This window comes from Bombina bombina, chromosome 1 (genome assembly GCF_027579735.1).
Source record: "Bombina bombina isolate aBomBom1 chromosome 1, aBomBom1.pri, whole genome shotgun sequence".
NCBI classification, from domain to species: Eukaryota; Metazoa; Chordata; class Amphibia; order Anura; family Bombinatoridae; genus Bombina; species Bombina bombina.
In genome coordinates this window covers 948,995,958-949,015,670 of record NC_069499.1, presented here as the reverse complement: position 1 = coordinate 949,015,670, position 19,713 = coordinate 948,995,958, and the positions used below count along the sequence as shown (strand labels likewise).

The following is a 19,713-nucleotide window of genomic DNA, read 5'->3' as shown; positions in this document are numbered from 1 at the left end:
AGGAAGACATTTAGTGCGCTGGTCATGTTCTCCTGGTGATTGACGGCACCAGGAGAACGTGACCTGTGCTGATTGGCTCCCCACACATGCGCAAAGAAACACAGGAACTGCAAGGAATGGAAGAGAAGAGACTGCTGCCTCCTGAGCTTGTGGACATCACGATCAGGTGCTGCTGCCTTGCCTGAGACAGTGAGTTACACTTAATATGGGTAGACTTGATAGACCTTTTGGTTCTAATCTACTATCAAAATTCTAGGTTTCTAGTCATATGTTGCTGAAAAATAACAACTTACTAGAAGCAGTACTACTAATGGAAGTTGCAAAAATGCTTCTAATTAAAACTGAAAGCGTTCATGCATAATTCAATTTGACCTTTCTATCCGTTTTGGTGGTTTGAATGGTAGGCTTTTAAAACCGTTCACGTCTAACCTATCAGAATGCGTCAATTTTAAAGCCTATCAGAATGCGTCAGATAGTAGAAGAATGCTTCTCACTGTGTTAGCTTTGCTTGTGACTCCATATACTTGTGTCCCTCTGACCCACTGAGAGCACAGCGTTTAGCACATTCTTACAATGATCTTTACAAAATGGTGGATATGGGTAGGTACCGCTTTTGTTTTGAGTTTGTGAATCACATAATAGCCACACTTCCCCTTTAACAATCCCCTCCCATTTTTTTGCTCTTTGCCTCCCTCTCACATTCTCTAATACGCAAGAGGGCAATAAGGATTACTAAACTATTAACATGGAAGGTAGGGTGCTAACCCTTGAAGATAAGATCAATACTTACCCCATTTAAAAAAAAAAAAAAACTTGGCTTTTCTGCATGAAACCCACTTGGTAAATTCTGAACACGATAAATTGAAAATGGACTGGTTCTAGACATATCTAGAAAATTATAGACAGTCTCAAAGATCTTGAGAACAGGTTTTTAATAGTACAAGTTAAGTTTGAGACTAAAATATATTCTCTAATATCTAAGCCCGCCCCCCAACCAGAAAACGATGGGATTCTGGGACAAGTTTGTTCAGATAATGGCTCCCTATTTGGAAACACATTTTTTAGTAGAGGATTTCAATTTGGCACATAATCCAGTAAAATCCTAGGAAAACCAAAAGCAGCACCTGACTTTGGCAAATATATAGAGCAAAGTCAGTGCCTCTACACTTCCCCTTATATGTACTAATGCGCCCCCCCCCCCCCAAGGCCCAGCGCACACTTTGAAAACTACTTCCCTAGGGTAGTGCCCATAAGAATAATTAATTGAAGATTAGGGGGGGGGGGGGGGGAAATAGGCTTTTGGGAAGCTTTTGAACTAAAATATATAGTGAACTACAGCCAGAGGGCAAGGATTATACTTGCCTCTCCAAGGCCAAATTTTCCCTTTTACGTATTGAACTAATTTTGCTTTCTCAATCTCTTATCTCTGGAGTTAAATTTGACAAGATTCATGTCAGTTTTGAATCATGCCCCAGTGGAATTGCTTCTCCATTCCACTATGACCATAGAAAAAAAAACAAAACAAAAAAAAACTCCATTCTGTGCTTTCCTTCATATCTCGTACATATAATGCTTTTCATAAGTTTCTTTCACACTGGTGTGCAGAATGGTTTGCTAAATAACTGGCACAATAACTGGGTCATGCCAGTAAGATGTTTTGTTCCTCTAGATCTAAGGATTGCTGGGAATTGTATATTGCCGTTATACTGAACGCCTTCTTGGGGCACTAGGCAGTGTCTGGTCTCCTGATAACAGATTCAGTTTTATAGGTTGGGAAGTAAACTCTTAGCTTCCCTGGTTATGGACCGTTTGGCAGAAAAAAGGTGACAACTCTTAAATTCCAAAGAAACTTTATAAATCTCCCCTAGATTTTGCAAATTGTTTTGAACAGTATCCACTTTACACTAAATAGCCCCTTAGTTCAGCAGAGGTATGAACATCTTTTTGGGGGTCCCTTAAAATTACATCAGCTCTCACAAGACCACCTGAAACAGCTGAATGCTCCTATCTCAGTGGAAGATTTAAAAACGCACAATTTCCTCTTTAGCTGTTGGGAAGGCTGCATTACCTGATGGTCTCCCCATAGAATTCTAATAGATTGCTTAAATCACAGGTTTCTCCTAGTCTCACCAAACTCTTTAATGATTACTTTCAAGATGGCAATCACCCATCTAAGGCATTTACTTCTGCACACATCACTCATTCCTAAACCGGTTAAGGCCCACACATTACCAAAATCTTATTGCCATATTTCCCTGTTAAATTCTGACTATAAGATTATGAAAATTCTAGCTAATTGTCTCAAACCACAAATTTTCCCTCTCCTTTTGCATCCTGGCCAAACTGATTTTGTTCATAAGGACGCGATTAACTAAGGACGTGTTCCATATTAATCATTGTTGGAATCTGGTGGAAATGCGTCAGAGGCCTTCCTACCGTCACCAGTCACAAAGCAGGCCTTCAAACAGGTTGAATTGGAGCATTTGACTTATGGCATTTCCATTTTAGAGGCCCTTAGAGGAGCATTATATGTATATACACTGTAAGTTTTATGCATTCTCTTGTATAATGCATATTATAAGTATTATATAGATTTTAAACTGCTGTTTTCAGTGTTGAAATTAGCTTTCTGAATTTTACCAAATTTTTTTTTTGGAGGGAGGCTATTCATTTTCAATTTATCTAATGAAGTGGCATGGATGTTACTACTAATGGCATGTTGCAAGACATTATAAATAGCCTTAAAGGGACAGTATACTGAAAAATAGTTTTTCCCTTAATGCGTTTACAATTGCTTTTTTTACCAACTGCAGAGTAAAAAACGTATGAAAAATAGCTTTTTATGTTTGTGTATATTAAAGCTCTGATTTTGTGTTTTGAAACCACAACCTAATAAAATGGGTTGAGCTTGTAGGTATAATCAGATCTCATTACTTTATCACATTGTGTACATATACCTGCTTCTTTATCTTATAGCTGTCCATAAAACAATCACCAGTACTTGGAGAGAACAATGGAAAAATCAACATTTTATTACCTTATCTCTGCTATATCCCACTGGGAGTGCAATTTCTTCTGCTGGCTGTGTTTATAAAGTTTATCTATAGCTTGGAGCTGCGGCCACAAACTTTCACAATAGGTGGGGATACCACAGGCTAAATCAACTATTTAAAATGCCAATATAAGGATAAAGGAGCTACTTGTAAACAATTTAATACACTCCAGCAGGTACAGTGGATCATTGGGAACAAATTAAATGGGAGAACATTTTTTAGTAAACTGTCCCTTTAAGAAGGGTAATACTGCCTATCTGTACAAACTTGAAGTATAAATCAGAATTTGAGAGATATTATCCCGACTTGTCTCTCAAAATGAAAAAACACTCAAATAGTAATAGATGTATAAAGTGCAGTGTGGAGGGTCCAAACATTTTTTAATTAATTTTACAATTGTCCCATAGTTAAGCACTTTTGGGGACAGTTGCAGTTTTGGATAAAGAAAAGCTTTACACATGTAATCGATACTATGATACACATAAGAAACAATTAGCATTAATAATTCCTGTGAGGACCAAAAAAAAAAAAAAAACCTCTAACACTAAAAATACGAATACTAATACAAACCACCACCAACCAAGCATTCCCACTCTACTATCCAGTCTGAGGAGAAACTGATACCCGTTATGCTGGAGGTCAGGTCTGAGAATTTTCTGTCTGAGGAAGATTCAGAACTATACTTTGATTGCCAGCTGCTTTCTCCCTGCAAAAATAAAATATAAATAAAAATAATTTGTCATCAATATACAATATTATAGCATTGCTAAAACAGTACTTTATCGACAAGGACATAAATCCTTAGTAGAAATACTGCAAAATAATCAGTAATCAGAAATACTTGAGCCATTGATTCTGCAAAATAGATAATTTTATTAAAAAATTTTGACAAACAAAAATATAAATTTATGTAAAAATTTAACTGATAAATTAATTTTTCATGGTGGTGAGAGTCCACAAGCTTGCTACTGATATATATATTCCTACCAGGAGGCAAAGTTTCCAAAACACCCATAAATACCCCGCTTACCTCACTCATACCTCAGTTTAACCTATAGCCAAGAGGTGTGGTGTTTGAGTAAAAGCATAAAAAAAAAAAAAAAAAAAAAACACAACCCAAAAATAAAATCAACTGAAGCTTCATTCTTGAAAGCCCAAGTTGTGGCTACTAATCTTGAAGAAATGAGCTGTAATTCTGAGGTGGAGACTGGCCCACCTCCAAATAAGCTTTGTGAATTGAAAGTTTTAACCAAGATGCTAATGAAATGGCAGAGACTTTCTGACCTTTTCTAGAACGAAAACAAAAAACACAAACAGACTAGAAGGCTACATAGCATCTACATAGCATTTGAATACTCTTACTACATCCAAAGAGTGAAGAGATCTTTCAAGAGTAGATTTAGGATTAGGACACAAAGGAGGAACAAAAATTTCCCTATTAATGTTGTTAGAATTCACAACTTTAGGTAAACATTTGAAATAATTCCACAAAACCTCTTTATCTTGATGGAAAAATCAGATAAGGAGACTCACAAGAGCAGACAATTCAGAAACTCTTCTAGCAGAAGAGATAGCCAAGAGAAAACACTTTCCCAAGAAAGTAGTTTAAAGGAAGTCAATATAATAAAAAAAAAAAAAAAAAAAACACACACACGACACACAAAAGGATAGATAATCCTTTTATTACCCATTCCCCAGTTTTGCGTAACCAACAGTTATATTAATACACTTTTTACCTCTGATTACCTTGAATCTAAGCCTCTTCAGATGGCCTGCTTATCACATGACTATCTATTGACTTGCATTTAAGCCAATTAGTGCTGTGTTAGAATCCACAGGCGCCAGCACATGTTATCTAAATGGCTCACATGAACTAGCTTCCCCTGATGTGAAAAGCAAATACAAAAGCATGTAAACATGGGACTGTCTTTAGGGACTTAGAAACAGACAGAAATTTAAGGGTTTAAAAGGTTATAAAGTATATTAATATAACCATGTTGGTTGTGCAAAGCTGGGGAATGGGTAAAGGCATTATCAATCTTTTTAAATACAAATTTGTATGTTGACTGTACCTTTAAATGTCCAAAGAATGCATAGGCTCAAAAGGAGGAGCTTGTAGTATCTTTAATACAAGATTAAGACTCAAATGAGAAAAAGATTTAATATGAATTAAAGCCTGAACAAATCAGTGAATATCAGGAAGATTAGCAATGTTTCTGTAAAAACAAACAGAAATAGCAGAGGTTTTTAAATTATTGGCAGACAAACCTTTATCCAAACCATCCTGAAGAAACTGGAGAATCCTAGGAATTTCCAAAGAATGCCAGGAATAATCACAAGAAGAGCACCATGAAATGCAAGTTTTCCAAAACTTTTGGTAAATCCTCCTTAAGACAGGCTTGCGAGCCTGAATCAGTGTAATCAGAGTCAGAGAAACATCTATGACTGAGGATTAAAATGTTAAATTTCAATGCCATTAAGTTTAGAGATCTGGATGGAAGAACAGACCTTGGGATAGGTCTGGCCTCAGAGGAAGAGTCCAAGGCAGACAACTGGACAAGGTCCACATACCAAATCCTGTAAGGCCACGCTTGGGGCTATCAGAAACATACAATTGTCCATTATGATAATTTAGATCACTCTTTGAAGTAGAACCAGTGGTGGGGGGGGGGGGGGGGAATGTAAGCAGGCTGGTAAAACAAGAGTACTGCTAGAGCATCTAAAAATTTCCACCTGAGGAGCCCTGGAAGTTTCTTGTTCAGACAAGAGGCCATCAGATTATTTCTGGAGGGCCCCACATCTGTCCAATTTGATAGAACACATCTGGATGGAGAGACCACTTCCCCGGATGTAGAGATTGACAGCTGAGATAATCTGCTTCCTAGTTGTCTACACCTGGTATATGAATTGCAGTGATTAGACAAGAGTTTAATTCCACCCAAGAAAGTATTTGAGATACTTCTTTCATAGCTAGGGGACAGAGTCCCCTCTTGAGTTACATATGCCACTGGTGTGATATTGTATGTCTGAAAACAAATGTAAGGTTCCCTCTTTAATAGAGGCCAAGCCTGAAGAGCTCTGAATAGAGCATTGAGTTCCAGGATATTGATTGGTAACCTCGCCTCTCGAGGATTCCAATCTCCTTGTGCTGTCAGACATGTAGACAGCTTCCCAACCTGTGAGACTTGCATCTATTGTGATCACAGAGCAGGTAGGACGAATAAAGGAGGCCCCTTGAAGAATAAAGTGGTGGTTTAACCACCAAGTCAGAGAAAGTTGTGTATTGGGATTTAAGAATATCAGTTGTGATATCGGAGTATAGTCCTTGCACCATGCAAATTTGTAGAGGTCTCATATGAAAACAAGCAAAGGGGATTGCGTCCGATGCTGAAATCATGAGACCTAAAACTTCCAGACACATGGCCACTGAAGGAAATAAGGACTAAAGGTTTAGACAAGCTGAAACTAATTTCAATTGTCTCTTTTCTGCTAGGGATAGAGTCATGGACACTGAAACTATCTGGAAACCTAAAAAGGTGTCTGGGGGTTTCTAGGATGTAAGGGAGCTGAGTTTGAGGGGTTTAAACACTTATCCCAAAATCCAGCTACCTTAAGCCCTGTGTAGGTGTCTGGTGATGTCACAACACCCATGTTTGGTGATACCAAGCCTTGTCCTGTCCACTTGGCCACCAGGGTTGCAGGAGTTAGTGCAGAGGGAGCAAGCAGTGAGCTCTAAAAGCCCCCTGAGATGGCATGTTGGAATCTGCACTTATGTATTTATGTGGTTAAACACACAATCATGTTGGAACCTATGGCAGTTAAAGATCAAAAAGAAAAAAAAAAAAAAAAGGGACATATTAAAAATGTGGGAGTAGAAAACCAATGCTCTTGTTTAAGAGGAGGTACAAAATCTTTACCAACTATATCCTTACATTATTTTATCACTATTGGTTAAAACACAGCTGCTGTTTGCAATATATTTCATTTCTTACCATAATACTATTTTGTAACTGAATTTACAATTGAAGATGGGTGCAATAATTACACTTCATAACCAGTGTTCCTCCTAAGGCCAGTTTTGTGTACGGCCCAACAGTAAAAAAGTTAATTAGGTAACCACAACCTGCAATTAGCAAACACTGCACAATGCAGACTGCAAGGTATGGTTCTCTTATTAACCGTTTCACTGCTGGACTGCACACAATACTGGCCTTAGAGGGAACACTGTTCATAACACACCATCTACTTTGAGAAGAGTGTAATATGAAGTATCAACCACAACAAAAAAAAACGTTACTGACGGGTCAGCTTTTTTGGTTGGTTACACTTTATTATGAAAAACATTAAGTCACCCGAAACCTTCTCTCTCCTCAGTCCTGATGTGCTGTAGACAAATACAGCAACTAGCTACAGGTTCTGTAATTAGCCCCGCCTCTATAGGATTGCATTTCGCAGGCTTCTTCAATTATACAGTGAGCCAATGTACTGTAGTGTTGTATGTGTGGGCGTCCAGAATGTCAGACCTCATCTCAGTCCCTTGTAGTTACACCTCTGTGGCACAACAGCTTATGGACTGATATAGGTAAAAAATATCCAGTAGACAGTCACTCCCCAACTTTAAAATTCACTGATATGAGACAAAAAAAACCCCAATTACAGCTGACAGCTTGTATGTAAATGGTAATGCTTATGAAAAGTCAGTCTGTTGCTGAAACCTGAGGAGAACATTTGGAGCCTATATTATAATCTGGTAACCCTTATTTGAAAAATGTAGCCAGATTTCTTATCTTGCTGTACATGAGTAAGGGTACACTAATATCAATTCACAATCCCCCCCAAAAAACAAAACCACACATGCAACAGACTAAAGCAAACATTAATACTAGGAGGTCCCTGCTCTACTTTGAGCAATAAGCGCCTACAAAACACCATTTAACAATGTTTGAGAGCAGTTTTAATCAGGCAGCTGTGCAAATACACATTGCTGCTCCAGACCGAAGAGAAATGCTGCTCTGGAAGATCAGTTAAAGGACCAGTCAATGCAGTAGAATTTAATAAACAACAAGTGCGTAATAAAAAAAAAAAAATAAATGATTTAACACCTAGGGGCTGATTTATGAAAGTGCAGACAAACATGATCCGCTGTAGTGATCATGTCTTCCGCATATCGATAAATGCTGACAGCATGGTGAACTGTTAGTGCAATGCTGCCCTCTGCAGATTTGCGACCAATCGGCCACTAGCAGGGGGTGTCAACCTGATCGTATGCAATCAGGCGGATTGCTGTCCACCGCCTCAGAGGAGACTGACTAGTTAAGGAGCAGCGGTCTTAACTCCTGTTTCCGGCAAGCCTGAAGACACGTGCGTTACCAGCTGCATCAAGCTCCATTCGGAGCTTGAAATCGGCCCCATTCTCTGAATTTCAAATAAGGAGTGGATTTGTCTGCCAAATTTATATTTTCTCCCATTTTCCGGCCCCCTGTATCATGTGACATACCTCAGTTAAATAGCCAATCACAGACTAGTATACATATACCCTCTGAGTTTGTGCACATGCTCAGTAGGATCTTGTTCCCCAGAAAGTGTGAGTATAAAATAAAAAAAACTGGGCAAAGTTTGATAATGGAAGTAAATTGGAAAGTGTCTTAAAACTGCTGCTCTTTCTGAATCCTAAAAGTTTATTTTGACTTGAGTGTCCCCTTAACCATTTACAAGACATGAAGTCTTTAAAAATAAGCCCAACATTTCTATACAGAATGCTAAAGTCTTGGTGCATGATCTTGATTTAAACAAGTTTAGGTTTGTTCTCTCATCCTAGAAAGAAGCAAAGCTCCCCACATCAGTTTTATTTGTTCACAATTGTGAACTTTATATATTTGTCGCCTTTGATCAATTAGAAAATAAATAAGTATAAAGGTTTCCATGATTTCCTACAATCCGCAAGATAAAACAAGGGTTTCATATGTAATTATATAAAACCTATAGATACTATGATTTCTTAGAACAGTGTAAAAACTGTGGTAATCTTAGGCCACACTTACATCACTTTCCATGTCCATGTGACCAACTGTCTGAAGTCGCCTACGACTGCTCTTTACTGGGTAATCCAAAGAGGGAAGGGAGTCATTGCTTGGAGTAGATGACAAATTACTTTGAGTTCCAGAGTCTTCATCTTCTATCGAATGAAAGAGGGGAAAAATACAGACATTTGAGGATGACGCATTCTACAAAAAAAAAAAAAAAAAAATCCTAGTCCCTTCAACCAACAATAAATAACCTTGTATTGAATGTTTCATTCTTTTTGATGATTGTCTGAGCTTCTGGCCAGATTTTATTTCTGTCATTAACATTTCATGTAAAGATGGCTCTTCTTGGGACCTCTCTTTTAACTTTCTTGCAGATGCCTGGGAATAGAACAGCTAATGAGCACTGGTGCATAGCATAGGAATTAAAATAAATTAAACATATATACATACATTACATACACCCCCCCTCAAAGTTCAAGATGGAGCAAGATTTATTTAGCTAAAAATTACTATTCTCTAGTAAAAACATGGGGGGTATCTATTTCAAATAAGGGTAATGTCATCATTTCTGACTAGAGTTTGGTGATTCCCATTAATATGAGAGTTTTAATTCTGATGAATTAAAAATGAAAATTAAATTAATATAATGCTGTTTAAGGATAATGATGGCTCCTGCACCGAAAATGCCTTTATAGGGGGCTTGGCACAAGTAACAAGCATACTCCAACATTATTTTAAATATCTCCATTAGATTAAATAATAAAATTTACCGGTCTAAGGGTTTGTGAGCTAAATAACTCTGTATTGAAGTTGCCTTCACGGTTTGTTCTTTTAGTCTTTTCCTTATCCTGTTAAAAAAAAAAAAAAAACACGTGTGAAGATAAAATAATAAAATTTGCTCTGTACTTTTTGGGATTTTATTAATTTAATTGGAAAACAGTTCAAACCGTCGGCTCACAAAAAATGAGTTTTGAAGTCCATCTAAAATATTGCTTAGATTCTGGACCAGGTTATAAACACAAACAAAAAACAAGTCAAGTTTACCATCAATTTAAGGAAGAAAAGTTGTACTTTGTATTGTTAAATATCTCCCCATTGTATATCTCACCCTCCTGCAAATGAAATTTAAAACAAGTTTATAATATTAAAAATTGTTGCAATATACATTCATTTAAAAATAAATACCCTAAAAGTTTGTGTAAAACCTTGTTCTTGTCAACCCCCCCCAAACACATTGCTTAGAGCTTGAAACATGACAAAGCTTTATGGGAACTCACAATATTCTTTTTCTTCCATTTTTATTATTGTTCAATAAAGTGTGCTTTTATCTTTTTGCCAAAACCAATTGCATCTGATCTTTGTTTTTTACTGGTGTTTGCAGATTGGTTCTGTTGCTTCCAGTTAGCACCTTAGTGCACCATGGAACACTGACAGGGTTCTGGCTTCCCTTCAATCCTGTACTCAGTGGGTTACTCTGATGGTTGCAATGAGCTATCATTTCTAAAAATAGTGCTTGGCCAACACTCCATAAAGGGGCCAAAAAGACAAATTCTGTGGTTTTCTTAACACTGCAAATTGAATGAACCGTATAAAATGACAGTGATTGGCTAGAGCCAGGGGTAAACTGGCCACAAATGAGAGCTAAGAAACATACTTTGCTTTCATGTAGTTTTGCAAATTAATAAAATGACAGTTAAATAGGTTGAAAACATTTAAATAGATCTTTTACAACTTGGCACATAATTATGGATATAAGCTACTGAAAAATACAAACAAAAGCTAATAGGGGAAAAAACAAAACAAAAACAAAAAAACAAAAACAACCCACCACAACAACATCAGAGCATAAAATTGCTTTCCCCAGACCACATCACATGGCTCAAATCAATAGCTCCATAAAATAAAACACACTGATTTATATACTGGTCATGTGATTACATTACCCTCTAGATCACTTTCTGTTCATTTGTAGATTACTCCATTATCTCACTTCACACCAAATAAAGTAAAATAGATCCTGAAGGAGAAACTAGGCAATTTGTTTGAGATTTGTGCCTAGAGGACACCCATAAGATAAGTATGTCTGCTGTTCCTACAGGCTCAGCTCATTTGAAGAGGCAGGTTCTTAAACAATGGGTGAAGTGTTTAATTAGCAAAGCCAACTATTAAAAAAAAAAAAAAAAACATACAAGAACAGTTTCCCATACATTTAATACTCTAGCTTGTATAAGTAGTTGTTTGGAACACATTTAAAGAAACAAACCTAAAAAAATTCTGTCATGATTCAGATACAACATAAAATTTTGAACAACTTTCCAATCTACTTCTATTAGTAAATTCTTAGTCTTGTTATCCTTTTTTGAAAAGCAGGTAAGTTCAGGAGTATACATGTGTCTGCAGCACTACATATATCAGCAATTTGCAAGAATGTTATCCATTAGCACTAGATGGCAGCACTATTTCCTGTACTGCTCCAGACATGTGCACTCTACCTATCTAGATATCTCTTCAACAAAGAACAAGAGCACCACAAATTGATAGTAGAAGTAAATTGGAAACTTTTCTTTAATTGTATTCTCTATCTGAATCATGAATTTAAAAAAAAAAAATAATAAAATAAAAAAAAAAAAAAAGTTTCATGTCCCTTTAGGGAAAACATTTTACAGAACACTGTCCCTTTAACACTCTTAAAATTATATTTTCATCTCCCCATGAGCTGTGTAACTGCCCTATTTGCCATGTCAGCCAATAAGCATTAGGACATTTAAAACTACTTAGTTTCATTGACTTCCCCCCCCCCCCACAAAAAAAGTCTTACCTTTACTTCTCTAAGGGTGTAGCGCTTCTGTCTGATGTCATTCATCAGAAGCTCATATGGTGAAAAGGTGTACTCAACTGGTAACCCTTGGAAAGATCGTTCTTTAGCCTTTCGTAGTTTAACGCCTAAACGGAGCTCATTAAGGACATTACCCTAGAAAGGATCAGAATAGGGCAGCTTTGAATAAGAGATGAGATATATTGAAGTAGGTGCAATCTCACAAATTCAGTTCAATTGCCAGGGTGCTGAGTAGTAATTAAATAAAGTCTTTAGAAAACTACACTCTCTGGACTTGACAAAAGGTGCAGAAATGCCTTTTTATTTAACCTGTGATATTTTGGGGAATACACCCCTTCAGACCAATAAACACAGTGAGTACAAACTTTTAAACACCATTATTCCCTCCCCCTGTTAATTAAAAAATCTTTTTAATTTTAGTGCATTATTATGTTGCACACACTTTGCACTAATGTGTGGCACACACCTTTCTCATGCAATAGATAAGAATGATGGCTTACGTTTATTATGTATACTAGATTTCTGCACTATATTTTGATATATGTTGCTTTATTCATTGTTATATATACACACACACTGATCATTTGATATTATCAGCATTGCTGGTTGCTATGACAACCCTTTGGCGGGTTTTTTTTAACATGGGGAGGGACTAATGGCGTTTAAAAGTTTGTATTGGTCTGATGAAGGGGTGTATTCACCGAAACATCACTGGTTAAATTGAAGGGACACTGAACCCAAATTTTTTCTTTCATGATTCAGAAAGAGCATGCAATTTTAAGCAACTTTCTAATTTACTCCTATTATCAAATTTTCTTCATTCTCTTGGTATCTTTATTTAAAAAGCAAGAATGTAAGTTTAGATGCCGGCCCATTTTTGGTGAACAACCTGGGTTGTCCTTGCTGATTGGACAGCACCAATAAACAAGTGCCGTCCATGGTTCTGAACCAAACATTTGCTGGCTCCTTAGCTTAGATGCCTTCTTATTCAAATAAAGATAGAAGTAAATTAGAAAGTTGCTTAAAATTGCATGCTCTATTATCAAATTTTCTTTGTTCTCTTGCTATCTGAATCACGAAAGAATATTTGGGTTCAGTGTCCCTTTAAAGGCGTTTTTGTACAGAAAACATACCTCAGTAAAGCAAAGGGACATTATTTACAAAGCTTGGTATTTTTGCAGCACCTTCTTGTGAAAAATAGTGCATTTACATGAGGATTACAAATATTAACTGTTAAGAGATGTCAGTGCTCACATATAAAGGGTTAAAAAAAATATGGAATAAAATAAAATGTGTCAATAGCTTGTTAGTGGGCAATAAATCTCACCCAGTTGTCAAAGAGGATCAGTGCCTCCTTATCTTCAGAATCTAGTAGTTTTAGTTTCTACATAAAAAACAGAAAATTAGGGTAAACAGTAGGAATAGTAAAATTGATTTTTTGCAAGATGCCCTTACATGATAAATGAATGCAAATGATTTGCAAAAGCAAGTAAATAAGGGTTTGTTACATAGATCTTCCTGTATAACTTGCAGAAATAGTTAAAGGGACCAAGTTTTTTAGCAAGAACCACCCCCCCCCCCTTAAACTTTAGTTACCATTGCTGCAGAATGCTCTTTCAAATAAGTTGATCTCCCCGAGTCCCACTTAACATGAAGCTTGAAGCCAATAATGTAGTGTTGAAATTTGTTTTAAGTGGTAGTTTTAATAATTTATAAATAGCAGCAGGTAAAATTGATCATTGGGAATACATTCAAGGCAAGAAAAGTTTTTTTGTTTTTTTTTTAATAGTAAAAGTGGCAACTTTCTAACCAGCAACCAAGGCACTGGTGAGCATTTTAGTACCATTATAATTAATTGAATGTGAATTTAAATATCCAAGATAGTATACACTGATTTTCATATAACTGCATGTAATAGACTACTATAAAGAAGAATAAGCACAGTGGCTGATCTAAAAATCCAGTATAAAACCTTTTAAAAACTTATTTAGAAGCTCCCAGTTTAGCTCTGTTGATGAGGTAGTCTGAGAGACACAAAAAGGGTCTGGGTAAACAAAAAGAGCAGACCCTTCCCATCTCCCCCTTCCCTGCATATGAAAAGACATAAACAGGAGCCTGCAGGAGTCTAAACGCGTGTATACATCTGGCACAGTGGGGCTTGGTTAGGAGTCTGAAAATCAGCACAATGTTCTTAAAAATACAAATACAAAGCAAAAACTATAATTTATAAAAACACCACCAGATGGGCTATATAAAATGTATCTACAAAGCAAAGAAAAATCTCACTTTTTATCCCCTCCTGACTCACAATTGACTGTTAAGACTATTCTTTCCTTTAACCCCTTCACATATAATAACTTGCTAAATGTTTATGCAACCATGTTCACAACCTTTTTGGTCTTAGGAAAATATGGGCCCCATGGTAAAAAAAACCCCCACAAACTTAATGCCATGGAGAGAAATCACTAAATTGTTGGGCTTTTTTTTAACCTTATATAGTAATAGTCGTCTTTCCTTTGCATACAGATCCCTGATTAGTGAGAAAAACCCTCACTGTAAAATTTGTTTCTAAACTTAGACAGACCTCACTATACTGACGAGACTCCTTAGATCTAGCCTGAGTTGAGCACTTTAGATCATTGGACCTTATGTCGTAGAGGCATTTAAAAATGTCTACCATTGTTCTCTTTTTGATACTCTGCCAGTTCTGTCACTTGTTTCCCATAGCCATAGTACAAACTAGCACCAATTCCTTCCCTTTTATCTGTTGTAACTAAAAATAATTGCACTACCTCTCGGATTTCTTTAGACATTCTGCCTAAAACCAGCAAGACAATCATTGTCTAGGTTACTGAAATTCTTGCCATAGATTATCAGCTCTCTCAGAGTTCTGTTAAGTACAAATAAATGTTGATGAAAATGTCAGAAGGAAAAAAGTGAGATGTGTCAGAAGCATGTACCTTCTTGGATCTCTCGATAGTCAACAAGAGCTTGCCAAATTCCTTGTGCTCAGCAAAGTAGACCCTGCAAACGGTTCGGTAGTGACTAGATGCTTTGGAAGGGGTAAAAAGCCTTTCTGAACAAAGCTGGAAAAGCAATAATTCACAGTTAAAACTAAAGTGAGGGTTTCCATGCTGATATGGGAATTATTGAATATTCAAACAGTCTAAAAATCGCAAACAAAAAAAAAAAAAAAAAAAAAAAAAAAGAAACCCTTTAAAAATAGAAACACATACATGTTATGGAGATAGAAGCGATATTAAAATACTCCATTCCATAAAAGTAATAGAATTATTGTATAGAAAATTAGCTAATCTATTAACAACCAGTAACGAACCGGGCTTACAACCTGTCTTTTGCTTTAGTCACCACCCAAACCTGACAAGGTAGTGGAGCAGGATTTTAAAGAGACACTGAACCCAAATTTTTTTTTCTTTCGTGATTCAGATAGAGCATACAATTAAGCAACTTTCTAATTTACTCCTATTATCAATTTTTTTTCTCTCTTGCTATCTTTATTTGATAAAGCATCTAAGCTTTTTAATTAGTTCAGAACTCTTGACAGCACTTTTTAATTGGCGGATGAATTTATCCAATCAGCAAGAACAACCCAGGTTGTTCACCAAAAATGGGCCGGCATCTAAACTTACATTTCAAATAAAGATACCAAGAGAATGAAGAAAATAGGATAGTAGTAAATTAGAAAGTTGCTTAAAATGACATTCTCTATCTGAATCACAAAAGAAATAAAAATTGGGTTCAGTGTCCCTTTAAGCCTTCTAGTGCAAAGCTCAGGTTCTCAAATGCTATACAGATCAAAGTTTGAGGTGATTAGATCACAAAGAACAGTTGAGACAAAGACCAAATTAAGATTCTGGAGGAGTGCTTGACGCCATCTGTTAAGCATGGTGGAGGCAATGTGATGGTCTGGGGTGCTTTGGTGGTGGTAAAGAGGGAGATTTATACAGGGTAAAAGGGACCTTGAAGCAGGAAGGCTATCACTCCCATTTTTCAATGCCATACCCTGTGGACGGCGCTTGATTGGAGGAGTCAATTTCCTCCTATAACAGGACAATGACCCAAAGCAGAGCTCCAAACTATGCAATAACTATTTAGCGAAGAATCAGTCAGCTGGTATTCCGTCTTTGAGTGGCCAGCACAGTCACCAGATCTCAACCCTATTGAGCAGTTGTGGGAGCAGCTTGATTGTATGGCAAGATATAGGTAGTAAAACAAAAAGGGGGACAGGAAAAAGTGCTCCAATGAAAGAGCTGACCACTAGATTAAAAAAAAAAAAAAAAAAAAAAAAAAAAAACCTGATTAGGCGTGTGAATAATAATATCATTATTATGTGGTTACTAATAAAAAAAAAAAAAAAAAAAAAGGGAATGGTATGAGCAATCTGGTAAATTTAACAACATATAACCAAATGAAAAAAAGAATAAATGAACAGATCTAGATAAATGTGGGTAAAAATTGATATGACCAAATTTAATAAACAGATCTAAAATTCTTATTTAAGATACAGCAATATAGAACAATAAAAATGATGCCGGCATCTAAGTGACAATATAAAAATACTTAATAGTTAACGAGAACCGCAAGGTCAATTTTATCATACGATTGATATTGGATACAAATGTAATGCTCCTGGGTGTATACCAAACTATCCATAAAAGTGGTGAGTTAACCTTGGTTACCAACTATAGCCCAATATCATTGCTCCCAGTATTGTCAAAAATCTTAGAAAAATGCGTCCATATGTGAGTATTACCAACAATATAACAATATAACTATCTGACCCCTGTTCAATCAGGTTTTTGCCCAAATCACTCCACTACAACTGCCCTCCTAAAAGTTTGCAACAACATCCAAACTGGCATGGAACAAGGAGACCTAACCAGAGCAATTTTCCTTGATTTTGCAAAGGCCTTTGACACAGTAGACCACGACATACTACTGCTCAAACTAAAAAAAAAATCAGGTAATGGTGATCGATCACAGTATGTCTCCATTTCTGAAAGCAACTCCCTCCCTCTCCCAGTCATGTGTGGTGTTCCCCAATGTTCCATTCTCGGCCCCCCTACTATTCATAAATGATCAGCCAAATGTCTGCAAATCCTCAACTGTACACATGTATGCAGACAAAACGGTAATCTATGCAAACAAATCTGATCTGCCGCAGCTTGAGGCAGTTCTCCAAGACCAGTTCAGAGAGGTAGAAAAGTGGATCTCAAAAAATAAACTCTTCCTAAACACTGACAAAACTGTCACAATGATCTTTGTAACAGGACCTAAATTACACAAACTACAAAATTCCCATCTACGCATCAAAACAAAATCAAATTGCACACTGACCGCAGTCAACTCTCTTAAATACTTGGGTATGTTGTTAATCTATCTTTTGGCCTCCACATAGAAATAATTGCATCTAAACTATCCAAAACTACGTGCCCTGTACAGAAACCAATCCTGCCTCAGCCCTACAGTAAAGGAAAAGATTGTACAGCAAATGCTGATGCCAATCATGGATTATGGGGATGTAGTATATTCACCTGCACCGCAAACTCACCTTAATAAACTTAATACACTATATAACTCGTTCTTCCGCTTTGTGCTACAATGTAACTACAGGACCCACCATTGTGACATGCTAAAAGAACTAAACTGGCCATCGCTGGAATCCAGACGCACCCTCCATCTTTCCAGCCTTGTGTTTAAGAGCTTTTCTGGGAAGCTCCCACCCTACCTGAGCAGAATGCTCTCCCCGGGTGTTCCCACCTCCCATAACCTCCGATCCAGTACCAGCACATTATTTAGTCTGTCTCAATACAAAAAGAAAGCAGCTCGATCCTCCTTTTCTTACGGAGCACCACAATTATGGAACGACCTCCCGCACACTTTCAAAACGTTCCCCAAGCCTAAAATCCTTTGAGATTGCACCTGTCATGGTTGATTATATATTTCCTACCTGTTCTATGTTAAATTTTGCATATACAGGTTAATCTCGAAAAATTAGAATATCGTGCAAAAGTTAATTTATTTCACTAATGCAACTTAAAAAGGTGAAATATATATGAGATAGACTCATTACATGCAAAGCAAGATAGTTCAAGCCCTGATTTGTCATAATTGTGATGATTATGGCTTACAGCTCATGAAAACCCCAAATCCACAATCTCAGAAAATTAGAATATTGTGAAAATGTGCAATATTCTAGGTTTAAAGTGTCCCACTCTAATCAGCTAATTAAGCCATAACACCTGCAAAGGGTTCCTGAGCCTTTACATGGTCTCTCAGTCTGGTTGAGTAGGAATCACAATCATGGGAAAGACTAGCTGACCTGACAGTTGTGCAGAAAATCATCATTGACACCCTCCATAAGGAGGGAAAGCCTCAAAAAAGGTAATTGCAAAAGAAGTTGGATGTTCCCAAAGTGCTGTATCAAAGCACATTAATAGAAAGTGATGTGGAAGGGAAAAGTGTGGAAGAAAAAGGTGCACAAGCAGCAGGGATGACCGCAGCCTGGAGAGGATGGTCAGGAAAAAACAGTCAAAAGTGTTGGGGACTTTCACAAGGAGTAGACTGAGGCTGGAGTCAGTGCATCAAGAGCCACCACACACAGGGGATCCTGGACATGGGCTTCAAATGTCGTATTCCTCTTGTCAAGCCACTCCTGAACAAACAACGTCAGAAGTGTCTTACTTGGGCTAAAGAAAAACAGACCTGGTCTGTTGCTCAGTGGTCCAAAGTCCTCTTTTCCGATGAGAGCAAATTTTGCATCTCATTTGGAAACCAAGGACCCAGAGTATGGAGGAAGAACGGAGAGGCACACACTGCAAGATGCTTGAAGTACAGTGTGAAGTTTCCACAGTCTGTGTTGATTTGGGGAGCCATGTCATCTGCTGGTGTTGGTCCACTGTGCTTCATTAAGTCCAGGGTCAACGCAGCTGTCTACAAGGAGATTTTGGAGCACTTCATGCTTCCTTCCGCAGACGAGCTCTATGGGGATGCCGACTTCATTTTCCAGCAGAACTTGGCACTTGCCCACACTGCCAAAAGCACCAAAACCTGGTTCAATGACCGTGGGATTACTGTGCTTGATTGGCCAGCAAACTCGCCTGACCTGAACCCCATAGAGAATCTATGGAGCATTGCCAAGAGAAAGATGAGACATGAGACCGAACAATGCAGAAGAGCTGAAGGCCACTATTGAAGCATCCTGGTCTTCCATAACACTTCAGCAGTGCCACAGGCTGATAGCTTCCATGCCACGCCGCATTGAGGCAGTAATTGCTGCAAAAGGGGCCCAAACCAAGTACTGAGTACATACAGTATGCATGCTTATACTTTTCAGAGGTCCGATATTGTTCTATGTACAATCCTTGTTTTATTGATTGCATGTAATATTCTAATTTTCTGAGATTGTGGATTTGGGGTTTTCATGAGCTGTAAGCCATAATCACCACAATTATGACAAATCACAGCTTGAACTATCTTGCTTTGCTTGTAATGAGTCTCTCATATATTAGTTTCACCTTTTAAGTTGCATTAGTGAAATAATTTAACTTTTGCACGATATTCTAATTTTTCGAGTTTCACCTGTATTATGTATTAATATTGTTTTTGTATTTTATTGTACCCTCTTGTATCAATGCAATGCTTTGTGGACCCAGGACAAGAGAAATCTCAATTTATCCTTCCTGGTAAAATATTTTATAAATAAATTTATTCGGTTATATTTTGTTAAATTAACAGATTTCTCATACTATTCACACATTTTTTCGATTTTTTATAA

The 19,713-nt window shown here is 37.2% G+C and overlaps 1 protein-coding gene across 1 annotated transcript in view; it reads right to left on the bottom strand.

Annotated features, from left to right (window-relative positions):
• Positions 1–19,713, bottom strand: part of LOC128661824 (protein spire homolog 2-like) — a 47,325-nt gene that overhangs the window by 12,605 nt on the left and 15,007 nt on the right. Inside the window, exons 5-11 of the mRNA XM_053715998.1 lie at positions 14,876–15,001; positions 13,243–13,299; positions 11,898–12,050; positions 9,850–9,927; positions 9,331–9,457; positions 9,095–9,228; positions 3,678–3,759 (exon numbers count right to left, since the gene is read on the bottom strand). Coding sequence (XP_053571973.1) covers positions 3,678–3,759; positions 9,095–9,228; positions 9,331–9,457; positions 9,850–9,927; positions 11,898–12,050; positions 13,243–13,299; positions 14,876–15,001 — 757 coding nt within the window. The remainder of the gene's footprint in view (positions 1–3,677; positions 3,760–9,094; positions 9,229–9,330; positions 9,458–9,849; positions 9,928–11,897; positions 12,051–13,242; positions 13,300–14,875; positions 15,002–19,713) is intronic.